At 40.2% G+C, this 13480-nt stretch overlaps 1 protein-coding gene across 1 annotated transcript; it reads left to right on the forward strand.

Annotated features, from left to right (window-relative positions):
* The first annotated feature begins 2214 nt into the window (after positions 1 to 2214).
* Positions 2215 to 11269, forward strand: LOC111232874 (atypical kinase COQ8B, mitochondrial-like). The gene is made up of 16 exons (XM_022760550.1): positions 2215 to 2294; positions 2851 to 3032; positions 3243 to 3399; positions 3643 to 3848; positions 4494 to 4560; positions 5056 to 5130; positions 5578 to 5697; positions 5808 to 5893; positions 6034 to 6174; positions 6278 to 6359; positions 7199 to 7292; positions 8244 to 8385; positions 9176 to 9283; positions 9386 to 9451; positions 9732 to 9818; positions 10612 to 11269. Coding segments are annotated over exons 1-16 (1920 nt in total). The 5' UTR covers positions 2215 to 2293; the 3' UTR covers positions 10918 to 11269.
* Positions 11270 to 13480: the final 2211 nt, after the last annotated feature.

Below are 13480 nucleotides of genomic sequence, written 5' to 3' on the forward strand. Positions count from 1 at the left end.
AGATGAATGGAAACAAATGGGCTGCTCTGTACATGAGGTCCTCCTTCTGTTGGCACAGATCACTCAGTTTTCACAGTGTGGAAACCTTTCAAATGACAATAAAACACAAAACACTTGAGTTAAGATGCGGTGGATCACAGTTAATCACAAATATCGATCAGCTGTCAGGATAGGTGCATGAATGTCTGCTTCAGTTGAGGACTGGTTTGACTGTTAAATGAATTTTATTCTACATGACAAATATTTGTCTGCACATTTTTATACGTCACGTTATCTTAACTTGAACTATCACGACGTCTTGATGGACAATGTATTAACCAACATTAACGCTGCGTATTAGACTAACGCAGATCACTTAAACTGGGTCACATGTGGAGAAACACCAAACCAAACGTCGTTAGATTCAATTAAGATTAAATTCACCTTTTTATTGGGCTTTGACTGAACACCTCCACGGGCTAACCCAGGTTGACAAAGGTTATCAGCCCAGCGGGGCCAGGTACCGTTAGCATAGCAATCGCTAAGTTATCAGCTAACGCTAGCACTAGCACTAGCTTGGTTAGCAAGGTGCATCTTCAACTGAACTGTGATTCAGACCATAAACACGTAATGAAAACGTTTACGGAGGTAACAAATCAAGTGACAGGTAGGGTCATTTTCCCATAGACTTAAATATAATCGGACTTCTTTTTGCAACCAGTGGAGTCACCATGATGGTCATTCGAGAGAAAGCAAGTTTAACGAACTTCTGCATTGGCTTCATTCTCCAGACTCGGAGTTGACGTCCTTTCTTTTATACAGTCAGTGCTCTGGACCAGAAAGCAGGAAGTCTCTTCCCTCTTCTTCACCTCTTTCTGTAGTAGTTTGCTCGGCGAATCACTGCCCCCTTCTGGACATACGTGAGAAATGTCGGATAACACTTACTGCTAAAGAACATTCGTTGTAAACACTTGACGTAATCAAACAAATTAATACTAAATGTAGATTTAAGATTTTGCCCAAATAATTTTTTTTTAAGTAATCTTGAGCGTCGAAATGAAATTCAAGCGAAAACATAAAGTTACAATGAGAGAAACACGACAAAGGCATGTTCACTCTGATTGGCTGCGAGCCTGTTTGTGAACGGACTTCGAGTCAAAGGAAACAGCAAGAGGAGGATCAAGAGCAGAGGTGGGTAGAGTAGCCAGAAATTGTACTCAAGTAAGAGTACTGCTACTTTAGAATTTTATTACTCAAGTAAAAGTAAAGAGTAGTCACCAAAATATTTACTTGAGTAAAAGTAAAAAGTATGTTGTGAAAAAACTGAGTGGAAAGTACTGAGTAACTGATGAGTAACCTGTTCGTTTAATGATGACGGCAACAAATAATGCACAAAAACATAAAAATAGCAATGAACAAATTCAGAGCCAAGAATATCTCTTAAGCAACTAAAACAATAATAAATTAAATAATAATACATTAAAATTGTCGCGAAGCGCTCGTTGCTGCCATTGTGTTCTGCTTCTTTGCTGCCGGTGTTTGCCGCTGAAAGTTCGTGTGCAGTTAGTCATGTGACCGCCTGGCTCTGTTTGATTGGTGAAACGGAGTCAAACGTCACCAGTGACCGCATTTGATTGGTGAAACGCAGTCATGCGCTGGATCCTACTTTGGAGGTCTCTGACAAACCAAAACAAACAAAGCGTGCATTAACAGATCGATAAAAATATGTAGCGAGTAGCGAGCGTAATGTAGATAAATGGAACGGAGTAAAAGTAGCGCTTCTTCATCACAAATATACTCAAGTAAAAGTAAAAAGTATGTTGCATTAAAACTACTCTTAGAAGTACAATTTATTCCAAAAGTTACTCAAGTAAACGTAACGGAGTAAATGTAGCGCGTTACTACCCACCTCTGGTCAAACACCTGTACAGTACGTCACTCCTTTAGTTTGGTAAGTGTACCTCGGTGCACGTGCATGTAGGCATCCTCCAAACCGACGACACCCCTTTCATTCTCAGTGGACGTTGTTTCATTTAGCCCCGCCTTGTGTTGGCTCTAATTGGAGAGTGTGTCCTGATTCAGACGTCCATCATTTACTTTTTCTGCACTGCTATTGGTTAAAGAAATACAACCCTCGTTACTTGACCTCTAGGTTCCGCCTATTTTTTATCCATCGGGCTGTGGTTGGATCCCTGTCAAGTCAGTCAAATTTTAACTTCCGGGTGTTGAGTCGTTGCAAAACAGACCATCCAGCCGTACAGTGGTAGAGGAGGACAGTCACCGAGGAAACCCTGGACAAAGCAACTTTAGGAAAAGTGAGTCAAGAAATTTGTTAATAGCAGACTGTTTCCTTTAATAACGTGTTTTCTCATGTAGACTAATAAACCCTGGGTGTAAGTGTTTGGATGTAGCGAGGCTAGCTTGTTATTTCAGGCTTCACTCAGCAGCTACTGACGTTATACAACGTGGTAACACTGGGATACAGGAGCTAGCTAATGAGCTTGATAACGTAGCCGAGAGTATGAAATTGTTGTTAAATATTATTCATGTCTTGTGAATTTGTGATGCTAGCTACTGTAAGTCATAGTTGCAATGTTACTGCAGGTGACACGTGATCATGACACATTGTCTTGAAACACGAGCAGCTGATAATATCCAAGGTTAAACCATCTAGCAGGATAAAAAACACAATGCATTTTGTGTCCCAAGAGTCTTTTCATTGATCTGTCGCCTTACAAATATCTTCATGGCTGTATTAAGTTGCAAATGTTGGTTTATGTGGGTTAAAGAGTGCGGTGGGTGTGTCTGGTACTTTATGTACTTCTGACATGTTCCTTACTCCCTCCTCTCTCCCCACCTCTCTCTATGAAGTGATGCTGTCAGAGGTCCTGCAAGTGCTGCGAGGAGCAGGTAAAGTGGGGTCTGCCCTGGTCACCACCCAGGGAGAGCAGCTCCGATTAATGGTCTGCAACTCTTCTCTGGGAGCAGGAGTCAACGTTGCCCAGAGTGTGGTGGAAGGACTAGTGGACACCTTCATGGGAGGCAGTAATGCGGTGAGGTTCTTGAATTCATCTTCAATCTATCACTTTGGGCTCTGGGAACTTGTGATTTGCATTTGGCATTATTTGTGTACAAAGTGATTAATAAAATCTTTAAAAGAGTAATTGAGAAATAAAATGATAATAAAAAATAACAGCCCCAGTTATATGCACATATAGTAATTATTTGGCTAAATTACCTCTTCAACTCTACTGTGCCCGTAGCAACAGTCCATAAAGGAGGATGTGTTTCCGGATGCGGAGGGCTGGGATACTATGGACCCTGATGAAGCAGCCAAATGGGCCGTCGGATCTGAGTTTCCCCCCGATGCAATGGAGCAAACCCAGACAGAAGCTGGAGCAACAGCAGATATGCCAACAGGTATTGTCAAGTTCCACTTGTTAGCATATAGAGGAGGTGACCTACATTAAAAGAGTTTTTTGTATTTAAGTATATTATAATGCCAGTTGTCTTTCCCCAGAGTTGTAATTACTGTTAAGATTGTTTTCAGGATCTGGTAAATATTTTACTTCACTGGATGAAATCAGAGCAAACATTTATGGTTCTATCATGTTAAGGTCATCTATTTAGTAAGAAAATGACCCTTTCCTCTCTCTACTGTAGGAGTAAATCCTCCCCCAGGCGCAGCGGCAGGAGGGGCAGGCTGGCCTGGACAGAGTACTCGCTTCCTCCACACCACGCGTGGCCTCCACCAATACTACTACCAGACCAGGTCTGTGCACGACACTGTGGTGGCCAGACTCACACCAGAGGACATTAAGAAGGCCAGGGAGGCCAAGCAGGCCCTGGTCAAACCTGTCAGACAGAAGGTTGGTAGAATGGCTCGATTTGTTATACCCGTGAAGAACACCATGGCTAATTATTTGTTTTATTCTTAGCAATATTGTTACAGTTAATTTTATATTGTCATCTGTGTGATTGTGCAGAAAGAGGAAGGTGAATCAGCTGATTTTTGTCTACATAGAAGCAATGCATTTAAAAATGGATTAGAATATAATTTAAGCTTTGAATGTAAAGAAATATCACACAGTCATACTCAAACGTTGCACCTATACCAAGATGGGCTCTTTTCATGTCAGGTAAAATCAGTGCATTGACTAAAAGTAATAGATTCTCTTTTAAAATGTAATCTTTTCAAGGCCAGATAATAGGGGGCATCTTTCTCTTTGTCGGGTGATAGATGTGTTTTTGTATCTTGTACACACACTAAGTGAATATACAGTAATTATGTACATATAATGTAAGTGCACATTATTGCATAAACCACAAACAGTGGTGTGGACCATATTTTGAGTAGACATACAGTATGTTATGTCATATGTTTGCCTTTGTGATGTAATTCAAGGTTACTGTGTGAAGAGTTCAGCTCTTTGTTTCTCAAGTTAACAGTTAATCAACAACGAATGAAACAACAAATTAATTGTTTCTTTATTATCTGGTGTGTCTTCTTTCAGCTGAGTGACCGTGCCAGAGAGAGGAAGGTGCCGGCCACTAGAATCAGCAGACTGGTTAATTTTGGGGGTAAGAGCAGTGTACTCTTTCTTCAGTTTTGTGCTCGAAAATGGTCAATTCTGTTTGAAATGTTCCAGCATTATTAGTTTTTCATAGCTTAATATGATGGCATGAAGTTCAAATGTATACCATAACAAACCATTAATATAAACGTATTAGAAAGTATTAAAACATTTCTGATGGAAATGTAGAATTTAGTCCCATTTACTGTTCTCTGAATATTCTTGTATTTTAAATTGATATACTGTATATTCTCACTGACAACTGTTAGTCGAGGGCTGTCCATGTTTCCAATGAAAGGGGAATGCTATAGCATTTTTAATCTAAAAGTGTGTATTTATTAAGTGCCAGAAGTTAAAAAACACTTTAACATTTAGCAAAAGATACCAGAATGTGATTTCACTCTTCAGCTAGCAGCAGCTGTGTCAGATCAGTGCTTCCTTCAAGCATCTGTTTAGTGGCCCTTAATTTAAAACCACTTGTGTGTCTGTCTCTCTGCTGCAGGACTGGCAGTAGGACTGGGGATCGGTGCCATTGCAGAAGTGGCAAAACAATCACTGGGAGGCAAACAAAAAGGAGGTAAAAATACTCTCTTCCCCCCTCCTGTCTGCTGCTGTTCTCTCCTCCCATTCTATAAAGTAGCTTTTAATCCAGCTCATGGTTGGCAGATCCAGCAGACAGATACACAGCTGGTCGGCCCTGGAGAAGTTTTTAATGTGTCAGCACCTGCCAGGCGCTCGACAGGCTTTAAATCAAACCTGTTAACAAGAATTTAAACAGAAGCCTTAAAATGTGTTTAGTGAACAGTGTTTAATAATGTACCCCTGACCAAGTTTTTACATTCTAATATTTACAACGGGCTCAGTTTAGGACAGGAGATTGGTTATTTACATGCAGCAGTTTGAAGATCATCGCTAAGACAAATCACTCTTGTTTATGCTGTTGTACTTGATGTTGTAATATGTTGTGCCTAATACTACTGTTAATAATCCCTCTCTATCTCTGTGTGCACTGTCTGTTTTGTAGACATGAGTGCTCTGCTAGACTCTCCTCTCTTGTCAGAGGCCAATGCTGAGAGAATAGTCAACACGCTGTGTAAGGTTCGTGGTGCTGCGCTTAAGATAGGACAGATGCTGAGCATTCAAGGTACGAACTGTAGCCACTGCATCACTGCAAAATGCTGTTCTGATCACAGAGGATTTCTGGGTAGTGAAAAGTTTTTTTTTGACAACTTTTTAAATTTTTCCTGTCTTCAGACAACTCCTTCATCAACCCCCAGCTGCAGAAGATCTTTGAGAGGGTCCGGCAGAGCGCAGACTTCATGCCCACATGGCAGATGAATGTAAGGAGGGCTGATTGAAGATCTGTCTTATGATGAAACTATTTTTAAAAAAAAATAGAATATATCATATCACCAAATGAGATTTTCAGACTTTACTTAAAGAGAGAACTCTGTGTGTGTGTGTGTGTGTATGTGTGTAGAAAGTTTTAGATGAGGAGCTGGGGCCAGGCTGGCGAGACAAACTATCATCCTTTGAAGACAAACCATTCGCTGCAGCTTCCATCGGCCAGGTGCATCACGGGGTTTTAAAAGACGGTAGAGAAATAGCCATGAAGATCCAGGTAGGAAGATACTCTTACACACCCTGTTTCTGTCTCCCTCACAGCCTTTGTCTTTTTCTGTCTGCACTGATTTGACATTTTGTTATTCTCATATTCCTCCTAGTATCCCGGAGTGGCAGAGAGTATCCACAGTGACATAAACAACCTGATGTCTGTACTAAAAATGAGCGTGGTCCTGCCAGATGGTAAGAGCTACATCAGTGTTACAGTGTTTGTTTGCCGACTGAAGACTTAGACAGTAACTATTAAAACCCATCTATATATCGAAATCAGAGACATATATCTATATATGAAAGGCTGTGGCAGTTGTCATATTCTTTTGTTGCTTTATTCCACACAGCATCTTAAATTAATTTAATTCAAATTCAGCCATATCGAAGATACAAAATCCAAAATCTTTAAAAAAATAAATAAATAAAAATATCCTGGAAGTTTCAAGTTATTGCTGTTATCCCTCTTCGATTGTAATTGTTATGTTTCCGGCAATTTCACTATTACAGTTTAGACCATGGGGTGGTGCTATAGGTGCAGGTCAAAACTAGGTGACACAATTGTTACAGAGAGAATGAGGGCATCTGCATCATTCATGGGAGATATGTTACTTGTTTCTCTGTGTTGCCCAATCTCACACACTCAAAACATCCAAGTGTTTAAACGATGATTCAGTTTTATTTGGTATTCAATAATGTAAACTTCTTCAGAAATTGCACAAATCAGTTCAAACATGGTAATGATTTAGCAAAATCACAAGCACAGCTATATACACCATTTACACAACAACAGCCATCTGTGATTAAAAGACAGTCAGTGTAATTGTTGCAGTAACTTCTAGTTGATGGGAGATGGAATAAGGGTGAAGCACACTGGTTATCTTGAATATATATAATCTGTGTGTGTACATATATATATATATATATATATATATATGTGTGTGTGTGTATATATTTAAGACTAAGTGTTAATAGTATGTATCAGTTTTCTTTGGTTTTTGCTCCTGAGTCTTGCACTGTTTATTTTTCCACAGGTCTGTTTGCGGACAGCAGCTTGGAGGTTCTTCAGAGGGAGCTGGCGTGGGAGTGCGACTACAAGAGGGAAGCAGAGTGTGCCAAGAAGTTCAGGTAGGTTTATGTGATGCATTGAATCATGAAACCTCCTCTCCTGAAGCTCGTTTAACTGCACAGAGAAGAAACCACAACAGCTTTTAGGTTTCACTATGGTGATTCTAAAATCAGTTAGGTAGAGGTTTCACTGAATGGTTAATACTGCTGCAAACTGAATATATTTTGCACATATGTAGTAATGTAGCTCTTTTGAGTCCAGGTACCTCAAGTCTGTATTACTCATTTATTGTTTTGTGTGTATGTGTGTGTCATCACGTGGGCATGGAGACCCCTTCTGCAGTGTGAGCTACCAAAGAGGCAGTTTTCAGTACTTTGATGTTTATATGTCACACATGATGGCATCAGAACCTGCAAGATGGAGTCACAAAACTTGACAGGTGTGTAGTTGAGATCAAAAGGAAGGCAAAAGATGGGTGTGGTCCAACTCATGAGTACTCGGTATGCGTTTAATAATGTAGTAATAACTACTGAGTACTCGTGCGTCAGCATGTTGACAGTTGTCACAGCTGGTGGGATCCCATCACAAGATGGTCTCGGCTTTTATTCTAGATGTCATCAGACTGAAATTCCTGTCTGTTACTTTGATTTATTTGTGTGTCTTTATGTGGGGACCTCAGGCTTTGTGCCTCTATTCTAATTAATTTTAATTCTTTTGAATAGTTTTGAAAGCTTCACCACTATTATTCTTCCTACTACTATCTATAGTAATATTATGGATTATTATCGTTGTCATATTTACATGTTGAAGGCAGGTTATGTATCACAGTTATTAAGCTTATTATAGGAAAAGCAGTCTGAGGCTTAGATTTTCTAGGTACTATATTTAGTTTACTCTTATTCAGTCAACAACTGTATTTTAACTCACAATTTTTAGTCACTGTTGACTATCTCTATGTACATGTTTTACTGAATTTGCATATTCTCTATATATTCGTGTCCGGCCTTCAGGTCCCTGCTGGAGGGAAATGAGTTCTTCCAAGTCCCTGAGGTGATTGATGACCTGTCAGCAAAGAGGGTTCTGGCCATGGAGCTGGTACAGGGAGTCCCACTGGACCGCTGCGTAGACCTGGACCAGGAGACCAGGAACCAGGTATGGACTGACTCAGCAGGCGCATGGAATTTCCTCAGTGTCACTTAAATGCCAGTGGTGCATTGGAGATGTGGAGAATCATCGTTTTAATGGGTTCTCTGGCATTAGAGAGGATTTTTCTAATGCTTAACTTTCAAATATTCATAAATGTAAAAATTCAAATATTATATAACTGCATGATGGGCTGACGTTCAGTTGTGTTTTCTCTTTACTAAAACCTGCATCACATCAGGAAACCAGGGAGCAATAACTTCTTCTCCGTGATAAAAGTGCTTAAGTCTTATCAGTTCATGTATATTGAAGGAGAGGTAATGACATTTTACATGAGATCTACAGTGACAATTGTGCATAGTACCCTAAGTAGCAGAAAGGTTTACAGTTAGAGGGTCCCTCACAGTCTGGACCTGTAATTGTAGGAACCAATTAGAACTGAAACCCTATGACAAGTAGAGGGAACAGATTGGAAAGCTCTGTCTGTGGATTTTTGTTTACCTTTAATGCATCGTATATCTGTATTTCATTGTTTCTACTGCTTATATGGAGGTTTTGCGGGACGTCTTTTGAGATATGCCATAATATGAGAAGTGCAGGACTGAGGAGACAAGCTGTGGGCTGGCAGATTATACAACAGAACCTCAAACGCAGCAGTGAAAATACCAGAGTATCGTGACATAGAATAAGATGGATGAAATGGGTTTTATGCATCAGACATTATTAAGAGCTATAGCATGAAAATGTCACATTCATAATTACAGCATAGCAGTAAACACAAAACTCTCCTCTCCTCCAGATCTGTTTCAACATCCTCCAGTTGTGTCTCAGGGAGCTGTTTGAGTTCAGGTTCATGCAGACAGATCCAAACTGGGCCAACTTCTTCTACAACTCAGAAACCGACAAGGTGAGAAGTCATAAATGAATTGTCTCACACAGGAAGGGATGCCATGTTGACCAAAATCCTCACACGCAGCAGGTACATGACACGCTCTCATCTTGCCTTCAGGTTGTTCTGTTGGACTTTGGAGCGTGCAGAAGTTACGCAGAGTCATTCACAGACGACTACATACAGGTAATGATGCATCTAAAATTATGAGACAGCCACCACTGAACCAATCAACGTGATTTATGCAACCAGATTTCTGTGAATAATTAAGCACAAGAGTCTTTGGCTACATTTTGCAACAGTAGAGGTAAAACAGATCGTGTACAATCACATGCACATGCAGCACACTTTGCCCTACTTGCAGCTACTTCGATCTGTCGGTTGCCCTTAAGGGAACTCTTCAAATAAACATGATTACCATATCCATACAATCGTTTTGTCTGTGTGTGTTGTTTTGCGTGTTCAGGTGGTGCACGCAGCTTCAGTGGGTGATCGAGCGACTGTTCTCTCCAAATCAAAGGACCTGAAGTTCCTGACAGGCTTTGAGGCCAAGGTACGGTATTTTCGTCTCTGCTGCTGTGCTCATTTATTTTTGATATGGTTTATCCTCCTCTGTCTTATTCTCTTTATTCGTGCCTCTGTATACCTCAGTTTCACTCCCTCTGCTTGATGCTGTTTCCCTCCACTCAAGATGCATGATCCTCCTTCTTCTTTTCTTACCAGATTCATTTGTATCTTTGCTGAAGACATCGTGTTTTCAGCCCTGTTTGCCACACATAAAGATGGCTCAGCATTAGTGAATGGATTTGCAGAGTAGTGAAGGAAAAACTGATTCACTTTTAATCTTGACAGTAAAACTAACTGAGACAGATGGATGTGTAAAATATAAATGTCAGGAATTATATCTTTGATTGAGGGCTGTTGTAAGCTGTACGGTGTCATCTAGTGTGGTCTTTATTCTCAGTGTTTTCCATATATTAAATCCTTATCCTATTTTTATATAAAATGTGACTATGACTCAAGGAAAATACCCAGACAAAATAGTTGGAACCACTTGTTACACATATCAAACAGAAATGAAAATATGTGTGTATGTATTTATATATAGTGGGATTGTATATACAGTATAGCTACATAAGATATTATGTACACTTGAGGTCATAATGTTTCTTGTAAACATTTCCTCAGGCTGCCTCAGAGGACACACAGCGTAAAGTCTGTTTGTGTTGTGTAAGCACACAGTGTCTCTTCTGCTTTACAACTTCATATTTAAATCATAGTACAGATGATTATTATACACATAGATAGTCATTTGAAATGTAACACCTCTCCCTACTTCCCATCAGGCCTTTGAGGACGCCCACGTGGAGGCGGTGATGATCCTTGGTGAAGCCTTTGCGTCAACGGAGCCCTTCGACTTCGGCACCCAGAGCACCACCCAGCGCATCCAGAGCCTCATCCCCGTCATGCTGCGCCACCGCCTTACCCCTCCACCCGAGGAGACGTACTCCCTCCACCGCAAGATGGCAGGCTCCTTCCTCATCTGCTCCAAACTGAAGGCAGGCATAGCCTGCAAGGACATGTTCCTGGAAGTGTACAACAACTACAACCAGAGGAGGCAGGCGGAGCAGGTGGCGCAGGCCAGTGCGTAGACGCTCAGGAACAAGGTTACTGCACAGGACTTTTTCAGAGTGGGCTTCTGAGTAAAGGGACAGATGGATGGAGTCTTGAATCCACATGTGGAGACACTGGATCAGATGTACCCAAGACTCCACCCCTTGCCAATATGTAACTGTAAATATAACTATGCCAGTGTGCACCAATGAGAGCTATGAGTGTGTTTGACTTTCTATGCCTGTCTGAATTATGACATGGAATTTAAACACTATGAAAATGATGGTGATAGTTCCGTTATAGCAAATATATGCTAAAGCCCAAATGGCTGATTAAATCTGTATGTTAATTGAAGAGAAAAATATTTAATTCGTTTTGAGTGTTGGTGTGTGTGTTATATTGTGACTATATTGGATACATCTCTCTGTCACAGCAAACAGACTAGAAAACGCACGCAGTAGAGCACATGTCTCTGCCAAAGCCAATGTCAAACAACCACCAGATTTCATAGGAAAAAATTTGAATTCATAGTAAATGATCCGGATCTGCCATGAAATTTTAATGGGTTCTTCCCCAGTTCATGCTGCATTCCTCCACCGAGTTCAGCGCAAAGCAGTTCAGTGCTTTTTGCATAAACCTGCTGAAAAATCAACAAACAAACAAACAAACAAACAGACACAGGTGACCTCCTTGGTGATGGTAACAATATAATGCTGCTGTAAATCTAAGCCATCTTTATGTGCTTTAGCTTTTCAAAAAGCAAGATGTATATGCCTTTTGTGCTCCCAGTGGCTCATGACTCCAGCTCACTTTGACAGCAAGGTATCCTCTGTTTTTCAGGACAGATAATAAGCCCTGCATCGCCAAGCTGACGCTGCCAAGTGCTTTCTTTTGTTAGAAGGACTTTGTGTGCCGCCTGATGAGCTGGCAAATAAAGCTTTTCTCCTAAACTGGCAGACTAGATGAGCAGATTATCAGAGGCTTTAGTGAAGACGGTCTAATGGAACCCCACTGAGTAATGACCTTGCATTATAAAGCATATTTTGACATAAAACTCCATAATGTTAAATAGAGTCCTTTTTTTTTTAATGTTTTGACACTTCATTATGAGATTCATAGAGTACATGTGTACTGTAACATACAAGCTGGTGTGCTGTGTTTTTTTTTTTTTTTGATTAAATAAAAAGTGAAAAAGATGTTTAGGCATTACAAATTGAGCTTTCCTGGCAAGTGTCAAGGATTTCTTCCACTCTGTATTGATCTTTCCATTTCAGTTTTAGACCTATTTGGGAAATGTCATTGACTGGAGGCCATGTTTGACATCATTCTGTTCCTACACTGTTCTTGTATTGACCAACAGGCATCACGGTGCAATAGTTTTGGCTCAAATAATGTACGAGCTAATGGTGGCATTGATTGATCTATTTTTTGAGGAGCTATTTCTGTCTCAAGGCAGTGCTGTCTTATTTTGTCTTGGATCAAGCCGTTACTGCACAAAAGGACTGTCTGCGAGCTGCTCACAAAATGTTATTGTTCACAGCACAGAAGCTGAGAGGCGAGGCTTTCACTGACATCATAAAAATCTGATGGAGAGAGATCAGCCTTTTACTGTATCTCCATTAGTACTTGCTGTTAGTGTCCCTCCGTTAAGTGAGGTTGGCTCTTGATACACTACATCAAATCAGAGTTTATTTTTCTGAGTTTTGGGAATTGGCCGCAGTTAATGACTGCAGCACATGTCGAGAGAAGAAAAAGCACATTCTTCTCTCGTAGTTTTACGCAACGGAAAGTTGGAGCGTTTCTCTGCATGTAAGAAGCAGCTGGCTTCAGTTTGTTGGTGGAGAGCTGGCTCTTTCTGGACCCAGTCAGGCTTTTCATTAGGGCTAACACTGTTTAGGACTGTTTAGGAATAATTTCTACCAGGACCAATTCATTTATTAAATTAAAAACACAGTGACACATTCTGAGTGAGTTTTTCAGGTTGTACATTTTGTTTGTGCAAAGAAAACCATTTGACGTCTGGTAGATTTTTTTGTCGATGATAATCTGACGTTACAGTTAAAGTCGACTGGGAAAACATTAAGGGACAGTTGGCAGCCTCTCTGCCTTGTAGACATATATTTACTGTATATTATATCGGCTGAACTGCCTGCATCACTAACCTTTACTGTTTCTGTCTTACAGGTTTCATTAGGATTTCTTAAGGATTCTTACTGGTAATAGTGAATTTTCTGTGTTCAATTGTATTTTTTATTTTTATTTTATTATTAGATCCTGTGGCATCATTTTTCATATTTATCATAAGAGCTACGACGGAGGACACTGAGGTCACAGCCTCTGTAGTTTACCTGGGAAATTGGGGTTTCCAGGAGTTTGTACTCTATAATGAAAAAGTGCCACTTTATGAATATTTCATGGACTGATTCCAGACTTTTTCAGGCTGAATATATTTACTAGTCATAGTAAATATATTCAGCCAGTCACAGTAAATACAAATGGATTCAGAATATCTTTTATTCCTGATAGTAGTGGTTAAATTTAACTCAAACACTGTACTTACGTAACTATTTGAGGTATTTGTGCTTAACTTGAGTATCTCCA

This window comes from Seriola dumerili, unplaced genomic scaffold (genome assembly GCF_002260705.1).
Source record: "Seriola dumerili isolate Sdu_G_001 unplaced genomic scaffold, Sdu_1.0 BDQW01000337.1, whole genome shotgun sequence".
Lineage (NCBI taxonomy): Eukaryota > Metazoa > Chordata > Actinopteri > Carangiformes > Carangidae > Seriola > Seriola dumerili.